We start from the raw sequence: 18,839 nt of genomic DNA, 5'->3' as shown, positions 1-18,839 counted from the left end.
ACCCACACGCAAAGGAAAAACTTGAGCAGGTCAATTGTTGCTTAAGAGATATAGAGAATGTTCCCCCGCTCTCCTACCAAGGGTTAATAAGGCTTACTGACTGCTGATATATAACTAAGCATTAACTAACTAGTAATGATGCTGCAGTATTGTAACGTGTTAGCACGTGCTTGGATCTCTATATATTCACATGCTACTCGTGCAGACCTGCAGCGAGGAGGAGCTGTTTCGGGGGGGTGGGGGGGGGGGGGGGCGTCTGTCAGTCGACGTGACCGAGAGGATTTAACAGCGTCTGAAGAGGCTATTTTGAACGGCGTGAGCGATGGCCTTGGGTGTTGCTTTACTTCCACTAATATTTCAGTGTCAACTGTGAATAGACCGCAGCTCGCATTCCTCCGCTCGCCAGTAAATGCAGTGTCACCTTAAAGCTACAGCATCCCAGCAGGATCCCCCTGCGGCGGTGTTCTATGCAAGTGAGGCAGTGGAACAATCAGGCTCATCAGGATGCAGTCCCGGATCCTGATAAGCATCGGAGCTAAAGTGCCGCTTCCTGAATGTCTCAGAGATATAATCCTGACGATCGCTCAAGTTACCGCAGCTGTGACATGATTGGCAGTGGTAATATGCCATTTCCTAGCAACGTGACACGGTGGCACCCTGGGCGAGGTGTAGATGACCCGCACTGGTCCCTCGCTGCTCTTGACAAGAGACCTGCAGGGGTCACGGGACCCCGGCGCCGCTGTAACCAGAGAGAGTGCTCCTGTTTCAGTGGTCTGACTTAATGTTTGGGGTTCAGCAGGAGGGTGAACATCCTGTCGGCCCAGGAAACACACACACACACACACACACATACACACACACACACACACACACACTTATAGATTATTACATCTGATAAACACTAACACGGGCCGGCGGTTCTAACAGTCTGGCAGCTCATTCAGTGCGTAAACTGTCAGACAGTTCAGGTCGTTATTTGTTTTGTTTTTTAAATGTACTTTCAGGCAACCACGTGAAAAAAGCGAGCTGTGGTGTTGGACTGAGATGCAGCCTGTTGACCACCAAGAAAAAAAAAACGTGCGTTAAATTAAATTATGATTCTAACAAGTAATCTTTTGAACTTCCCAGGAGCTACAAATTTAGCCTCATGGTTCAATCTGACATCAAATTGATGTTAATTAACGTTGTCGCTTGATGAATAACGTCAATAAAAGTGAGGCCACAGAAATCATTCAGGGGAGGCCCCTTAAATACCGTCGGATTAATATTTCATGGAGTTCTTCTGTTGTCAGATTTATTGTTTTTTTAGATGGGAAAAAAAGGCTCTTATACCCAAAATGCAGCCTCCACTGCCATTTGTTTGCTTTAACTAGAACTTAAACGAGCCAAGAAATGGGGGGGAAATGCCTTTTCGACCCTTTTGCTTCGGATCCTCGTTCACCTGTTTGACGTGTGCGGCAAAAGAGACCCAAAAAAATTTACTTTATTTCTTCAATAAATAACAGAATAAAGTCTGAAAATATGACACCAGTCATATCACACCATGCATGTGTATTTGTCAGTGAGCTAAGCTATATTCGCTAGCTTGCTCGTATTCATGCTACCTTGCCGTGTCTGTCTGTTTGCCACCCTGAGCGCCGTGGTTACCATGCTGGCAGTTGGCTGGTTCATTCAGGTGGGCGGGGCAGCGAGTGTTTACCATCTGGTGCCATTCCAGCTTTTAGACTTCATTAACAGCCGATGGTTCAACTGGTGAAGCCGCTGCGGCCTGAGTGGGTTTAGTTCCTCTCCGTTTCCTCGCTAGCATGATACCCCAGCAGCGGCTCCAGGGAGATTTTTTTCCCCAGCAAGTTTGGCACAAACGTCCCCTCGGCCTCGAGCGTGAACTGTGAAGACTTTGGCGGAACATGAACGTGATATCCCAGGAATGTCTGGGGGCGAATTTCATCGCATCTGGCACAATCATGCAGATTGGGACACGTTGGGCTCACACACAAAAACAGAAAGGAGAAAATAAAACATAAAAACCCTAAGTCTACTTCCTGGACTCGTAGGGAAACCATATGAATCTGGCTCCACTTTTTGTAGGTCAAACTAATGTGTTAGCGAGCTTTGCTGCTGAGTCCAGCTGAATTCATTATAGCAGATAATTGTGTGTTTTACTTGAGGTTAAATGCAACTACATGGAAGCGTGTTTTGCCCTTTTCTCTGACTGTGTGTGTGTGTGTGTGTGTGTGTGTGTGTGTGTGTGTGTGTTCCTGGGGAGAAAGGGCCTTCAGTGCACCCTCTCTCTCCCTGCGAACATGTCATAGCCACTATCGTACATTAGCATTCAGCTCAGTGCAGCCCCACAGAGCTGCTAGCATGACTGTGTTAAATAGTGAAACCTGAGACTCCCCCTGCCTGCAGTCTCTCTGCTCCTAATTCTTTCAATGACATCTTTCTCTTTAGGACTTAATCCCGTGTATTTCCAGTCTTTAGCCTTTTTTTAAAAAATTCTAATAGGACTTAAGTTGACGCGTCGTGCTTTATGTCGGCTACACAACCTCAGAGAGTCCCAGCACAACCGGTGAGGAAGGACTTATGGGGTTGCACGTTCTGCTGCTTTATTATCCTCCTCCCCTCCACACACACACACACACACACACACACACACACACATTTCTCAAGTCAACCAGAGGATTTCAAATAACAGCCCTCTAACACAGCCCCCCTTTGACTGAGTTAAACCCTGAGCCAAGACGACACGTTTCCCCATTTTTTTATGTGTGTGTGTGTGTATATATATATATATATATATATATATATATATATATATATATAGTATATGTGTGTGTATGTATATGTGTGTATATATATATAGTATATGTGTGTGTGTGTGTGTGTGTATGTATATGTATATTATGAGAGCCGTGGCTATTGTTCTTGGAGGCGGGGGCTGCCTGCCTGGTTGGTCCGGGAGGTGCAGCTTGACAGGCCCGGTGATTAATGATGATGGACTGCGGAGCTGCTCCTTCATTACATGACAAGCCTTTAACCTCTCCATCAGCCTGAACCAGAGCCCAGAGACCCAAAGAAAGATGGAGGAAGCCAGAGACATTAGAAGTCGAATCCATTCATTATTAATTCAACTCTGCTTTGGGCACTTTGCCTTCAGTGATTCGGTTTGAAAATCACTAGTTGCAAATTACAAACATCTGCCTTGATACCCCCCCCCCCCCTTTTTCTTTTTCCTTCTGAATTGTCTGCGAGTTACAGATTGCAGGCCGCTTCCCAGAAATGCGCTCCTCTTCTTTCATTTTGTCTTCCCTCCAACTTTATCACTTCATCCATCATCCTACTATGAGAGCTTTTCAAGTGGTCCAAAAATAAAAAGAACACATATGTCAGCCATGCTATACTGACGTTTCTAAACCCATCACTTACGTCCGACCACAGAGTGGGAGAAACGTTGAAAATACACTTTTCTTGCTTTGCAGCAAAAACCGCTGTCGACCCGAGCGGCCGACGTGCTGGTGCGCTACGGCACTCCGTGCTAAATTACCCACGTCCAATGAACAGGTATTTTTATTTCTATAAAGGGCACGACCAGGATCCCATCTTGTTCCTCATCATGAAGCGCTTCCTGTAAAAAGATGTAGACAGAGTGAGGTTAGTGGTGTACAAGAGGGCGAACGAAATTATGGTTTCCCTCCTAATGTGCGCGGCCCCAGCTGGTTTTGATCCGGCTCTGCTCTGAGGGCTCGGTGCTTAGTTGTCAGCTCTCATGCATCACAAAACCGGTGCTTAACGGAAAAACGTGCTTTGGCAGCGACCAGCGGAGACCTGGTGGCCAGCGGATGCTAGCGGGTTAGCCACATGCGAAGGGGGGGGGGGGGGGGGGTGACACCGTCCTCTCCCTTCCGCATCTGGATCGTCACATTCTCTGGTTCCTTATGGGTGTTTCGCCCTCACCATGAATGTAACATGCTGTAATTGGCTAAAGAGCCGACGCCACACCGTGAACTTGGGAGGTCAGAGAGAGAGAGAGAGAGGCTCCAACGTACACAAACACACACACACACACACACACACACACACACACACACTCTGAAGGCAACAGAGTACAAAGCAGCGAGGGGAAAGAGATGCTTGCATGGGAATGAGCAGACATGATTACTCAAATACAGTCATTAAGGAGGAAATGTTGTTTTTCAGTCTGTCAGGATGATTAATGAGCAAGAGCAAATCCACTCAAACGCTGTTGTTTAGTCTAACCAGCAGCCCCGATCCCTGCCGCCAACATAGAACAGACATAATGAGTCGACGCCGCAGCGATTGAGTAGAAATACTACACAAGTACTGTTATTAATAAGTACTTAAGGTCCAGCTGAAACAGCAATTCCAGTGGCATGTTGCCGGATCGTGACGTATTTTCTGGTGAAACGGGACAGAATGGTGGGAAATAACTTTAGGAGGATTTTAAATGGACGCGCTGAAAATTTGGCGTAACCTAAACGTGTCATAACACGCCGGCAGGTGAGGCGACAGGAGAGCAGCCCCTGCCACGGAGGTGTAGTCCATCCAGTGCTCCGTGCAGTAGCCGAGGCAGTCCTCTGCTAATTTGGAGCCGTCACACATCCCGCCCTCGTCAACATGAAGGCTTTTAAGCCAGCGGCCGGTAACCATGGCAACGGGGAAGGAAAACAGGATTTGAGGTGGCGGACAGCCAGAGACACGCTGCTGTAGGCCAACCACGGTCGCTAGCTAGCTGCAGTTGTTTGCTAGCCAGAATCTGACTGACACATTCTGATGTAAACAATCATCATACTTATATTTCCTTACAGGAATAAAACAAAACTTTAATGCACTGCGACTTTTTTTGTTATTTTGGACCATATTGTTGAGATGGCGGATGTGTCAGCGTGTCATGAGAGGCCAGTCAGGGATCAGACGGTTGAACTACCGGCTCTTTGTTCTTCCCACCGATGGAACCAGTTCAGGGGAGGTTCTGTTGTTTGAAATGCCCGGAGGACGGCGATGTCGAGCACAGATGAATAGATGCCAATGAAAAAAACGGAGCTGCATCACCGCTTCAGTTGATCGCGGTGATTATTGACTGCTGAACCCTGGACCGAGGCGTTCTGGTTCTGCTCTGTACTGCAGCACAACCTTAGCCGCATCGCCTCGTAGGTTCTGAGCTCATCTTGTTTATGTTGTCATGGATCCATCAAGGGAACAGTTGTTCACTGGTACGGATAACTGGTAATGTATCGGTTCTCTCCCCTACGTAGCTTTAGCTTAGCAGCTTACGGTCCGGAAGATGTGGCAGGGATGCAGTTGGTGGAGAGATGAGAGGGAGGACGTTGGGAGTCTGGTGAAAACGCCTCGTGTTCTGTAAATTGAAACTTGTCAGTTACATTTTTATGGTTTCCCTCATGTGCACTTCAGTCATTCAAAATGATTTCTGTGCTGCGATGGATCATCTACAGAAAGTGTCAACACTTTAGAGAAAATTAGCCGTCTTTGTGACTTTTTCAGCCTCTTTGGTGCCAAAATCCATAAAAAAAAAGGGGGGGGGAAGAAAGAAAGAAAAAAAAAAGTCCAGATGTTCCTCAAATCATGCTGGAAGGCTGATTGGGAATCAGCTTTCAGCAGATGTCTTGATGGTGATTTAGTGGCTGTGAATGATGAAACAGAGCTCCAGTGTCTCAGCCTGACTCGCTTTTATCATCAGGAGAGCAGCTGTGAGTCGGCGTGACGTCACGCCGGCGGACGAGAATGAGATGGCACATTCTTCTTCTCCTCCATCTTTAGCTGCCGCATGTGTTTGGAGGTAAAGAACGCCGGCGGAGAAATGTTTGAAAGTGCTAAACTGAAGTGGAGCACAAAGGAGGAACGGCTGTGAGGACGATGCTAAAGCACTAAGCGGTTGTAATTGTAGCATGTTCACCATTAGCATGCTAAGATTCTGCGTTTATGGAACGTTCATGAACAACTAGGACAGAGACGTCTTGTGTCTGTCACGTAGCTAGTTCCCTCGTGGCCAATGTCATGTTAGCCAACGTTAGCAGTTCTCTAAGCGTCAGTACTTCAACTGGCTGAGACCATGTGACCTCATTACTCCAAGATGGCAGCAGATGTGTCAGCAACACAAAACATAGACCTGCTTGACAGGAAGGCAATGCAGACACTTAGAAATAGATTTAAAAACAAGGAAGTAGCAACTTTTAAGAACAACAACATAGGTGTGGCCTCAGCGAAGCAGCTGTCAATCACGTGACCCCAACATGGCAGGTGAACAAAAAGAGTGGTTGAGACAACAAGACGCGAAAGTGACCCTCATCTAGTTCTTCACGGAATGGTAATTACAGTAATATCAAATTTTTAGCCCAAGAGTGAAGAAATTTCCAGCATTGCAGCAGCGAATGGGATCTCAAAAGTAGAGCTTTTATTCAAAAAATGAATAAATCAGTCAAGTTGCAGTATAAATTTAAAGAAAGACAAACATCGTCATTATATTAGGTGAGTTTACACGGACATTTGCTAACGTGCTAACATCAGAGCTCAAGTGGACGGCCCTGGCGTTGTTAGCATAGCACAGCATAACGTTAGCTTTGTACGTCTAACGATTTAATTTACCCATCTACGTAAGCAAAACAGTTTGCTATCAGAAGCTAACGTGCGCTATCGGTCCTGTTCCAACTGCCTATGCTAATAGACTATCAGAATCATCCTCTCACCCAACGTAAAAAGGGTGGCTAAACCTGTTAGCCTCTTAGCTAGCAGGTGGTGTTTCCATCCATCCGTAAAGAAACGCAGTTCCCTGCATCATCCGTGTTTTTTAGGGATTAACGAATTGCAGGAAAAAAAAACAGCCTTTGAGTAGTGAGCCAGACTACCCGTAGATATTTGTCAAAACTGTTATTAAGTTGAAACACAAAATAGTACCTTTAAATAGAAAGCGCAGGTCAGGACAAGGAGGAGGAGAGTCTGACGGCATGGGTGACTGACACCAGCAGTGAGGGAGTTGGACAGATGAGAGCCACAGGCGCTGGGAGCGGGGGCGTCCGAGGGTCAGCGCATCGCCTGTGCATTGAGTGTGGCCCCAGCAGCTGTATGCATAGGGGAGCCTCGGCCTCCTGCTCTGCATGTCAGGGGCCATGATTAATGACCTGCAGGCCTCGCTCTCTCCCCCAGCACCCCCCCCCCCCACACACACACACACACACACACACACACACCCTACACAAGCCACTAGAGCCACTGCTCATTTAGCTTATGCTAAGGGACCGGCAGGCTCCAGAGACACATGAGTGCACATGCATGCACGAAATGAAAGCAATTTCCCCGGTACAACATACCACAACACCTTTTCCAGGCTGGTGTAATTCCAGAGCGGTGATTTTTAGTTGAGCCTGTGCAGTGCGGAGGCCGAGAGGGTGCCCATGTCTGTGTACTGGTTCCCAGCTTGTCAGGCAGCTGTCGAGGAGTGATTTATGACCACAAGACTCCAACCTGTCTTCACTGCCAGTTTGGTATTGTTACAACTGACAGCTAATGAGGCCAGACATGCTTTCAAGCAGAGCACTTAACAGGACTTCAATCTTCCCCCGTCACAAGTGCTATTTTTGCTCTCTCTCTCTTTCTCTCTCTCGCTCTCTTTCTGCACACGTATGCACACGCCTTTCTTTCTCTTTGCTTTGCTTGTTCTCTGTCTTTCTGCGGCAGAATATCTGACAAGCACTGAAAAGGTTCCTGCCAACGGGCGGAGGAGAGGATTCTCAGAAGGCGGATGAATTCATGTGATAGTTACTTTTTTTTTGTTGTTGTTGTTGTTGTTGGGTTTTTTTTTTTGCTGCACTTTAAATAAGATTAGCTTTTTAAATTTATTGCAAATAATTAGAGGGATGCCACAGTAAAATATGGAGGGGGTTAGCATGGCCAAGTTCCCAGGGTTCACTCGACAGGCAAATAAATGCCAAATGATATAAAACACTCATAAATAGTAAATTACTCGCATCTGAGTGACCGGGAACAAAGAAACTTGGGGGTGTCATTCTATAAATACATCCAGTAATTTTCTGCTGACGGTTTTAATCAGGGAAATTTCTGAATGAAGACAGTCGTGTTTGTTTCTTATTAATCAAACTGATCACCGTCATGGACCCGGCCTGACGCCTCAGCGTGACGGATGTGGGACTCTGCGCCCACTTGTGCCACTGGGTTTTGAGCTAAACGCTGCTAACAGTCCTTAAATGCTAACATGTCAGTAGCACACTAACCACATTTGCTATTTATAAGGTACAAAAGTTCTCAACGCAGGCCCATCGGTGGTGGAGAGAAGCGTAGACGTCCTGCACGCAAAGTATTTACCCCTCTGCTAATGAAGCTAGCGCAGGCGCTAACAGATACGCAGAGGTTTTCTTTTGTAAATGTGTCCACCCCATGCAGCTAGTTTTCCTGTGGCTAAAGCGTTGTTAGCCTCGTTAGCCAGTGGAAGTATTTATGCAACTGTCTGTTTTTTTTCTTTGCTAACTTAGCTTCAGCATAGCCAGCGTCGACCACGAGAAAAGCGTCAGCTTCATTCATTGTTCACTGAATATAACTTTTTGTTGTGGTTGTTTTAAAGCAATTTTAATACATTTTAAAGAATAAATATTGAATCTAGAAACCGTTTGTGTACTAGACAGCAAAGATTTTTGCTGAAACAAAGGTTTGGTTTATTAAAAGTGTGTTCAGATGCAGTGAAATGTTGTACTGTTTGAACTCGTGTGTGCAAACACACATATTTGTACCATAAAAGCTGTGTAAAATCTTTGAGTGTAACTGGAAAGCTGAAAAGACAAAAAGATCCCTGAAACTTGAGCGGCGATGACATCGATGAGATTATTCAAACTTGCTTGTTTCTGTTTGGTTGAAAGGCTCAGTCAGTTCACGTTGTGTTGAAACAGTCGTGTAAAGTAATCACGGTTTTGTTTCTGCAAATCCAGCCTGATTATTTGGAGATGTGATCCAGTCAGCAGAAAAAAACTCTTTGTGTCCCTGTGCTCTTTTTTTTTTTTTTTTTTTGCTTTCAGCGAACAAACAGGCTGCAACACAAAACGTCTCTGGCAGCTTTCCCACCTTAATTCTTGTTCCTTGTCAGCCGTGATTAATGGCTAACTAGGTTTAGCTTGCATTGCTGGCTGTGCCTTTGTCCCCCGGATGGTTAATGAACTCTGACAAGTCTTCAGTCCACTGCCTGATGTTTGCAGTAAATGCAGCAACAGTGACTCCTACAGGCCGGAGACAGGAAGTGCTTCACCTCTGCAGGTCAGAAGTGGAGACTTTCCAAGGTACAAATATCGAGCCTTCTGGTTTTGATAACACAAATCTTTTGTTTACAGTCTATTTTAATATCCCGTAAAACTTTCATTACTAGTAATCTCTAATCCGAGTTGAGGAGTTTCAATTAAACTCATCTTACATTTTCATTTCCTATGTCAGAAGGTTGATGTCAATCAAAACAGCAGTTAAGACAGAGCAGAAAGTCCTCTGCTGGCACGGCATTGCCCTGAATACTGCAAAATCAGGAACGCAGCTTCCTCTTTCATGCATTTAAAACATGAAGAGATGAATCATGTAGGGATACTCGTGAATGTTGCAGTACACGGCAGTTCGGGACGACGTCAAAGTTTCAACCCTAACAGGTGAACTTAACGCTGAGGCGTAGCACCGGCTCTCTGATGACCGCAGCAAACGAGAGCAGCTTCATTCAACCCTTCGGCAAACGTCTCTGCTTCATGTTCATCTTTTTACCTTGCGTGTGTTTTATCGGTGTGCATCCATCAGCGCAGTGTGACAGTTGGTACAGATTATTATTGTTAATGCTCGTAAATGACCTCAACAGCAGGTTCGTCTTTTTTTTCTGATTCTTTATTGAAACAAAAATCCCTTCTTGGTGCCAGCGTGATACGATTTAAATTTACATTTTTTTTCAATTGAGATTTTGAACACAGGAAATAAAGTTTCTGTTTGTGCTTTTTTTTTTCTTTCCCCTGCTGTCAGACGTTTTATGGTCATGTAAAACATGGAAAAGTCATGAATTTAAAAAACAAAAACAAAAACGACCCGGGATTTCTGTTGAATTGTAAATAGACAGACAGAAATTTGCGAGTGAGACCCAGATTTGCCTCACAAAAGTCTCCTTTAACAGGTTTTGAACGCCTGTACCGCTAAAGTTGAGCTACCGTGTTAAAACATGAATCTCTGTCTGTTTTTTCATGTTGTCATTAAGTTTGTCCTTCAACAACCTGGGATGGTGAGACGAGCGACTCTGCTGCCCCCTGCCGGACACCTCTCTGACACGCATTCCTCTGTGACGTCAGAACCAGCTTTCCTATATTTGCTTGAAGTTGACTAACAAATAAACACGAGAGAAGCTTCACGACGTCCAGGTGGGGGGTGGGGGGTGGCGCAGAGAGAAAACAGAAACATTGAAAGACCCGGATGTTTGTGTCCTGAGCTCCAAACCCTTCCGCGGCGGCAGAGGCGGGTCGGGCGGCTGCTTCCCTCCGGTGCTTCCCTCCTGCTCCCTCCCACTTTTCCCAGCTCCTCCTCTGTTCCTCCCCTCGCTCCCATCGAAAGATCTTCCCAAGATTTTTTTTTCTGCCCCCCCCCTCTCCGTTTCAAAAGCTTCCTGAAGCTGTTTTTACGCGTCCCGCGACGAACTTCGGCACCGACCGAAGAGATTTTAAGATGCCATGGTGCTGGTGAGCGAGCTCGCGGAGCGACCTTTGACCCTGCAGACCAGCGCGGAACAAGTTCTCTACAGGGACTCCCGAGGGACTCGGTAAGTCCGGATCAGTTGGAGAGGACGGGCCCGGCTCCGCTTCACCACTAACCTGCTCCTCAGTTCGTGTTCCTCTGTGTGTGTGTGTGTGTGTGCGCGCGCGCGCACGCGCAATAATCAAGTAAGAGTACTGTAATTACCTTTATTTTGGACGACATGACGCGTGCGTGGCACCTCACGCACGGAGCTGGGTCACATTTCTATCCCAGTTATGAGTGACAGCTGATGTCAGTCCACCTTTGAACGGATCTGCTGGCCTCCCTCCACTCATGAACGACTCCTGGATGCGTGGCAGCCTGTTTCACTTCATGTTGCCTTCATGGACTTGTTTTTATTGTCCCATCGTTTACTTCTTGTCTGCTGCTTGGCGTTTCTGAAGGATTCTTCCCTCTGTTGTTACACTGGATCTGGTTCCGGCCTCCATGAGCTGCTCAGTAGAACTCTCATTTGGTGGTTGATGGCGTCCTGAAGCCCGCGTGTGAGGGTGTATTCACGGCAACACGCTTCCTGTTGGCGTGTCGTGACGCGTGGACCGCTCGTGTTAACACTGGTGTCTGTCTCAGGCCCGAGGTGGACGATGGAGGCCAGAGGAGGCGAGGACGGTCGCCCGCAGACCTCCAGCTGTGTCTGGACACCGAGTCAGAACCCTGCGAGACCCGGAAGAAACCAGCAGGGATGAGGTGAGGAGGCCCAGATACCAGTGGGTTCTCAGGTGTGTGTGAGTGCTCTGATTTGACCTTTAAGTGACCCGGATGTTTACAACCCAAATGAAAACTAACACCGCTGGTTTACTGCTCTCAGCGCTTGGTGTTGTGGGTAGAAATCCTACCTAACTTTTGGATCTTGTAGTACTCTTTACTTCTCTAATGAAGTACGAGGCCCCGTGTTGTCCTCCGCGCGTCCGACCGGGACTCTCACCCAGACAGCTGCAGCGCCAGGACTCCGCCCACCAGCTGCTACCTGCATGACCTCAGCAGCACTGTTGGCAGTAATGTTGTGTAAACGAACTTCACATGAGGTCATGTGACCACAGGCAGATACACACTTCTGACAAAGAATCACCACAGAAGGAGCCCACGTGATCTTCTCCATCCTACAGTTGTTTGATTGTATCTGCCCCCCCCCCACACACACACACACAAGATGGAGAGTAAACTTAAAGTAGTAGTACTAGTACACACGTTCCTAACTTGCGTAGAATCAGAATGAGTTTAATTGGCCAAGTATGTTCACAACATACAAGGAATTTGACTCCGGCAGTTGGTGTCACTCATGAATGAGCAGAAGAAACATAAACATAAATAATAGAAAATATATACACCTATGCAAAGAAGATAATACGTACAAAACATGATCAGTGCTAAAACACAGTTGGTGCCAGGTCCTCAATGTAGTGCAGACTTGAGTGAGTGACCAGTTAGACTTGAGTGGGTGACCAGTTAGACTTGAGTGGGTGACCAGTTAGACTTGAGTGGGTGACCAGTTAGACTTGAGTGAGTGACCAGTTAGACTTGAGTGGGTGACCAGTTAGACTTGAGTGGGTGACCAGTTAGACTTGAGTGGGTGACCAGTCAGACTTGAGTGAGTGACCAGTTAGACTTGAGTGGGTGACCAGTTAGACTTGAGTGGGTGACCAGTTAGACTTGAGTGGGTGACCAGTTAGACTTGAGTGAGTGACCAGTTAGACTTGAGTGGGTGACCAGTTAGACTTGAGTGAGTGACCAGTCAGACTTGAGTGAGTGACCAGTCAGACTTGAGTGGGTGACCAGTTAGACTTGAGTGAGTGACCAGTTAGACTTGAGTGAGTGACCAGTCAGCAGTGCAGCAGGTGAACAGATCAGCTGTTTAGGAGAGGATGGGAGGCACCGATTCAAGGTCTTTACTCAAGTTAAGTGAAAACCATCAGGCTCTGATCCGGTTCTGATAAACCTTTGTCTGTTTAGTAGTAGTAGGAGTAGTCGTAGTAGTAGGAGTAGTCGTAGTAGAACAATGACCGGGATCCACGTTCCGATCCAGATCACCACCTGTTCTCACACACACACACACACACACACACACACACACACACACACACACACACACACACACACACACACACACTCACAGTCTTGGAAAACCTAGAAAAGTTATGGAGCAGGAAAGCGGACATTTCCAGGCCTTGAAAAAAGTTCTGACAAATAAATAAATGCAGCAAATCTTCCTCACAGGCACTTGAATGTCAGCTCGCGGGTCAGAGACCAGGCGGCCGAGGACGCCCCCCTCAGGATTGGTCTGGAACAGAACCTTTTCCCACCTGTTTTCATCCTAATTCATCCATTAGGTTTTAGTACTTAAAACTGCGAATACTTGCAGCGTGTACTTTTACTCCAGTAGAACAATGTGAACTTGTACTGGAGTGTTTGGACGTGGCTCTGTTGGCCCTGTAGTCGTGGTAGTTGCTCCTGCAGGTGTTAACGTGCAACCGTAAACACAGACTTCGCCCTCCAGGCTGAAGCCAGCGGAGCCGCTCTCCCCAATGCTGAGTCCCAGTGACTGTGAGACCAAGTTCCACAGGAAGAAGTCCCAGCCCAGTCAGGTAGGACCTCGGACGGGACCCGGAACCGCAGTTTGACCTGCTCTTACTCCGCTGACCTTTCTGTTACTTTCAGTTATCAAAGACAAACTTGCAGTATCACAAGTTGTTCAAGGAAGTCAACAAGGACGAGCTGCTCAAACAAAGTAGGTTCTGTTCTCTTGAGAACCGAAAAGCGCGGAGCAGGCGGCGAGTGCTGAGACCGTGTTTGTGCCCCCAGGTTACACCTGCGCCCTGCAGAAAGACATCTTGTATCAGGGCAAGATGTTCGTCTCCGATAACTGGATCTGTTTCCACTCCAAAGTCTTTGGCAGGGACACAAAGGTACGTAGCAAAGAGGTTCTCACTGGGCTCGCCTTTCCCGGCGAGTTCTGGGTTCTAACGCGGTGGCGGTGGGTCTCTTTCTCTCTCCTCAGATCGCCATCCCCGTCGTGTCTGTGACCTTCATCAAAAAGACTAAAACTGCGATATTGGTGCCAAACGCTCTTGTGATTGAAACCACTAGCGAGCAGGTGATGACGCGCCGCTGACGCCCACCCTCAGAACATTGAACACAGACATGAAGGTGACTGTGGTTCCTCTGTTTCCAGCATGTGTTTGTGTCGTTCCTCTCGCGGAACACCACCTACAAGTTCCTCAAGTCCATCTGTCTTCATTTGGAGGTACAGAACATTTCCTGTCGCATTTCGCTACGTCTGCTGGTCCTGCGAGTGGAATCATGGGTCACTTTAACGAGCCTGGTTGCTGTCGGCCATTTTGAGTTCCTCAAGTTCCTGTCATTGTTTGGGAGGAACCAGGCTACAGAACCGTGTTTTCACTTTCTAGCAGGAAACGTCGACTGTTTTGAGGTCACGTGTCCGTCAGCGTCGGTGACAAGTTGGTAGCAACAACACAAAAAAATCAGTAGGTCACGAAACGTGACTTCACAATGTTAGGAGGGGAATGTTTGCAGGGCCTCATGGGATTTGTAGTTTCTTCCCTGTCATAGAATCAAATATTTAATGACTTGCTCCCAAGCTTCAAACTCTTCGTATCAGGTTTTTCTGAATCGCCAGTGAGGAAGTGAGTGTGTCCGGGACTCGCCGTGGAACCTTGGCGTTCCGACTGATGGCTGTATGACGAATCTGATAATCCCTCGGGGTGGCAGCTCCTTCCACCTGTGAATTCTGTCGCATTTGACTCACTGGATGTGTCGTCTCAGGTGGACAAGTCCTGCAGCAGCCCCGTGACGTCGTCCTGTGAGAACAGCTTCAGGGTGAACTGCTCGTCGTCTCTCCCTCTGGTCAGACATGTTTGGTCTCAGTCATGTGACGCTTTTATTTATTGACATGTTCCATTGTAAAGTCTACAGAAATGTCTGATGTGGAACAATAGCTGCTCTGTATGACGCCCTGTGTGTGTGTGTGTGTGTGTGTGCGTGTGTGTGTGTGTGTGTGCGTGTGTGTGCATGTACGCTGCAGGACTTCTCTGGAGACTTCTCTGATCTGGATGGGGTGGTGCAGCAGAGACGGCAGGAGATGATGGAGAGCAGCAGCTCCGGGTCTCAGACTCCAGACTACGACAAAATAACTGGTGTGTGTGCGTGCGTGCGTGCGTGCGTGCGTGCGTGCGTGCGTGCGTGCGCGCCATCCAGTACCCACCATGTTACTGCGCTGTTATGGCTGATGAAGTGTGGTGTCAGGCTTCCTGTGGCATGCATCTGGGAGCAGGCTGAGGCTAACGTAGCAGCCGGCGCGCTAACCTGGGCCACACCTCCACCCACCAGGATGTTTTTGACAGTGGTAATATTTACTCAGGCTCACAGGTAGCGGGACTCACAGCTTCTCTCTGTTCATCCGAGGCAGACTTCAGCAGCCTCCCAGACCCTTTCCTCAGCGCCGTGAAGAGCGGCGAGGTTTCAGTCCACGCGGACATTCACCTGCAGACGCCCAGCCAGAAACATGGAGTCGCCATCAAGAACGGTAGCGTGAACCAGCTTCTGAAGTTGGTGACAGTCTTACGTGTGTATCCTCCGTAGAAATTCAAGTAACTGAAACCACCAACTGGCTTTTGTTTGTTTTTGATCACACGAAGTTAAAGCTACAGATGAGAGAAAGGTGAAACCCTCACAAGAGAGAGAGAGCAGGGCGCCTGGGTCTCTGGTGTTGTTGCTAGGCAGGATAACAAAAATCACCAACAAAAGCAACACGGCTGTGAGTGTGTTCTTGTGATTTCTATTTATTTACAGTGAGATACGGTAATGTGAGTAATGAGAAATGTCCAAGCCGATAACCGAGGTCAGTGTCACCGCTCAGGAACACCCTCAGGCACAGAAGCGCCCGTTTGGACTCCAGGGAGAACCAAAACAAATTTGGAGGTCAAAGGTCAACTTTAGGGCTCGTGTAGGAAAGGGCGAAAAGTGGAACGCAGCATCTTTAGTTCTTTGGTTCATGTGTCTTCATCTCAAGCTCATTTAGCTTGAAGGTTGAGGAATCAACATATATTCAAGGTGTTTAATTTTGCAGGAAGTAAAGGTTCCTCCTCCCACTGCTACATGTTCTTCCTGTGCGCAGGGTCAGCCAAGCCGGGCCGGGGCGTGGCCGTCCAGGACAAACCCGCTCAGCCCGTGTCGACGCTGCACTCCATCCTCCTCGTCTATTTGTTTTTGTGAGTAACCTTTCATCTCGTGGAACATGAGAAGCCAGCGCAGCCTGGTGAGACAATAGCTCAAGAGTTGTGTGGGCGCTTCACGTCCATCGCGGGGGGGGGGGGGGGTGTCACCGCGGAGGGAGAATGGCGGGTGATTGCTGATCCGTTGCCATGCTTGTGTGCCCTAACAGAGTCGGTGTTCTTGTCTTGTCCTCCTGTTACATGGCTTTCAAGATCGTGGCTCTTGAGCACCGCCTGAACTCCCTGGTGTCCATCGGGGAGCACGTGCGGAACGAGTAAGAGCCGTAGACATCAGAGGTGTCTCACCATGGTTGTGCCTTTAATTGACTGCAACGTTGAACCTCCGGTTATCGGATGGCGGGCGCTGTGCCCGCCCACGTTCACACTGCAGTGGTTCATGATTCTGTTCGGATCCTGTTGCAGGAACGCGGTGAGCCACAGGTCCCAGGTTGAATTCAACGCCGAGATCTACGGAGAGCTGTCGACCAACCTGTTCAAGCTCGAGAAGGTTCGGCTGGTTTTCGGGGTTTCAGCTGGTGTGTGGTGGGTTTCTAGAAGGGGAGAAAGTGTCTCTGAGCCAGATGTTAAAGGCGCGTAACACCTTTTCTTTGGAGAAAGATGCTTATTGTCCAACCTCCCAAGAGCCAGACGAGAGGTTGGAGATCCGTCTCTCCTCTGTGCTGCGTTGGGGAGCTGAGACCCGCTTGTTAGCTTAGCACTATGAATGGTAGCCAGCAGGAAGTGTTAGCATACCTCTGTCAAAGGTCATCAGCAAGCTCAGGATGTGGTTGTGTCCAGCAGTAATCCTCCTCCCCATCTCTTACAGAGTCGGCCGTGATCAGTAGCTGCAGTCGTTCTCGTACTCAACAAATTTTTCCAGATTTGTCAAACCAAGTTGTAATGGAGTGACAGCGCACAACAGGCTACTTCCTGCTAGCCCTCTGCTAACTAGGATGGGGCTAATTAATTGTGAGGCTCTCCCAGATGTTATCAGAGCAAACGTATAGAATTCTGATGGTGAAATTCGTCATTCTGCAGGGGTTCTGAGCCACTCGGGACATTTTATCCTCCTGCGATCTATAACAACAACGTAGATGTGACGTAAACGCGGGTCGACAGTTGTTAGGAACTGTTACCAAAGTTCTGCTGTCCAGATGTTCTAAAATGCTCCAAAACTTAGATCCCAGTCCAACTTCTTTCCAGTTTCACAATAACTGCAGGGGAATAAAGCAGCTGAATGTGGTTTGACTGTGCATGTTTTATTATCCTTCATTGATTCTTCTCTTCCCAGATTCAAAGAAACCTGCGGAAGCTACTTGAAGAGACCTGATAGGAGACGTTAGCGCTGGTGTGTCTGGACGGAAGCTGGCGGGTCACTGACCAGTCGTCAAGGCTCCGGCAGCCCCTGAAAGCTTCCACAACGTTTGTGTCAACTTCACCTCGAACTGTGCAATAATGGCTTCTCTCCTCTTCCTCTCAGGACTAGAAGTTAGGCTGAAGCGACGTGTTAGCGTTTTTACTGAAGTGAGAAATTTCAGCGCGCGGGTAGTATTTATTAGAGAGCTTTTATTTTACATTTCACAGTAGTGAGATCTTAATTACGCTATTGGGTCCAAAGGTCCTATTTTAAATGTTTCCAAACATTTCCAAAAAAAAAAAAGAAAAAAGGTCAACTTGTGCTGTTCTTATGTTCTTTTGTGAAAACCAAATTAGCAATAAATTAACATTGTCATGTATTTACATCACGTTGTACATTTCTTAACTACATTTATAAACAACCTCCTCCAGTGTATACAAATGAAAAATCCTCACGTGTCTCGCCCCTCTTCAACCGAACGTTTACTTTATCTTGTGAAACTAACAAGGATCCTTCTGTCTGTTGTTGTTCATGTTCCAACACATCTATGTGTACACATTGAGTCCTCCGGAAGTCTTGTGATTCCTGTGAGAACATCCATGATCTCAGAAACTCTCCACAACTCCTCCTTTTTTCCCCCATTCAGGAATACATGTCAGGTATGCTGAAAAAAAAGAGGATCTTCTGTGATGGACTTCGTACACAACATGCTAGCAGACCACAGGGTAGCAAAAGCTAACGTGTGCTAGCAAAAGCTAACGTGTGCTAGCAAAATCTAACCGTGTGCTAGCCAATGCTAACGTGTGCTAGCAAAATCTAACCGTGTGCTAGCCAATGCTAACCACTGAATGCGTGTTATTGGTCCTGTTCCTGTCACTGTGTGGCGCACGTCCCACACAACTGAATGGTGTGGGACACTCATTAGTCCTCAGTCACCGTTAGCTTCAAGGTAAAAGACACTTTTTAGCATGTTGGACAAGGCAGTTGAGCCAGTCTGGAAAAACATAATCAGCGGGTTAATATCCACCCCCATAGTTCCTTGGAACTACAGAAAGTACTACCTCCTAAGGTGGGACAGTTTTATCAGTAATTTATTCAAATTTCCAAATTTGCTGACTTTTTTCTTTTTTTTTTTTTTAATTGAAAAACCTCTGGAACATTAACGTTTTTGAAAAGATCCAATATGCAATTTTTTTTTTTTTTTTAGACCGATACATTTTGGTTGTCTTATCAACTCATAATTTATTAATAAAAAATACTATTTTTTATTCCTATATTAGTGTCAGGAAACATTTCCTCTGTAGCTGTTGACCCTCTCACGGCCCTGTTTGGACTTCAAATTCAAAGTTTTTCAAGTCCGAAGTACTAGTTTCTATATAGTTCAGAACCCTCCGAGTTAGTTTGACAGGTTTTATTTGATGGGTTTGTCCCTGGCCTGTTATTTACTC

At 47.1% G+C, this 18,839-nt stretch overlaps 1 protein-coding gene across 2 annotated transcripts; it reads left to right on the top strand.

The window, feature by feature from the left end:
* Window positions 1–10,506: 10,506 nt before the first annotated feature.
* Window positions 10,507–17,776, top strand: LOC147243663 (GRAM domain-containing protein 2B-like). Of its 2 annotated transcripts, none has more exons than XR_015110322.1 (14): window positions 10,507–10,813; window positions 11,377–11,493; window positions 13,301–13,388; window positions 13,462–13,531; window positions 13,606–13,709; window positions 13,802–13,897; window positions 13,976–14,047; window positions 14,587–14,667; window positions 14,846–14,957; window positions 15,230–15,346; window positions 15,938–16,031; window positions 16,248–16,309; window positions 16,458–16,542; window positions 17,326–17,776. XR_015110322.1 is itself a non-coding variant. In XM_086186799.1 (14 exons), exons 1-14 carry the CDS (start codon window positions 10,725–10,727, stop codon window positions 17,362–17,364), a joined length of 1,269 nt encoding a protein of 422 aa, XP_086042925.1. In that variant the 5' UTR covers window positions 10,510–10,724; the 3' UTR covers window positions 17,365–17,776. The 2 variants fall into 2 exon arrangements, 1 of the variants encoding a protein (XP_086042925.1); XM_086186799.1 differs by having other exon boundaries at window positions 10,510–10,813; window positions 16,205–16,309.
* The last annotated feature ends 1,063 nt before the right edge of the window (window positions 17,777–18,839 follow it).

This window comes from Aulostomus chinensis, chromosome 19 (genome assembly GCF_037954235.1).
Source record: "Aulostomus chinensis isolate RoL2024-O1b breed Wild chromosome 19, RoL_Achi_v1.0, whole genome shotgun sequence".
Lineage (NCBI taxonomy): Eukaryota > Metazoa > Chordata > Actinopteri > Syngnathiformes > Aulostomidae > Aulostomus > Aulostomus chinensis.
Note: the sequence above shows the minus strand (reverse complement) of the source record. Positions and strands in the feature narration are given on the sequence as shown.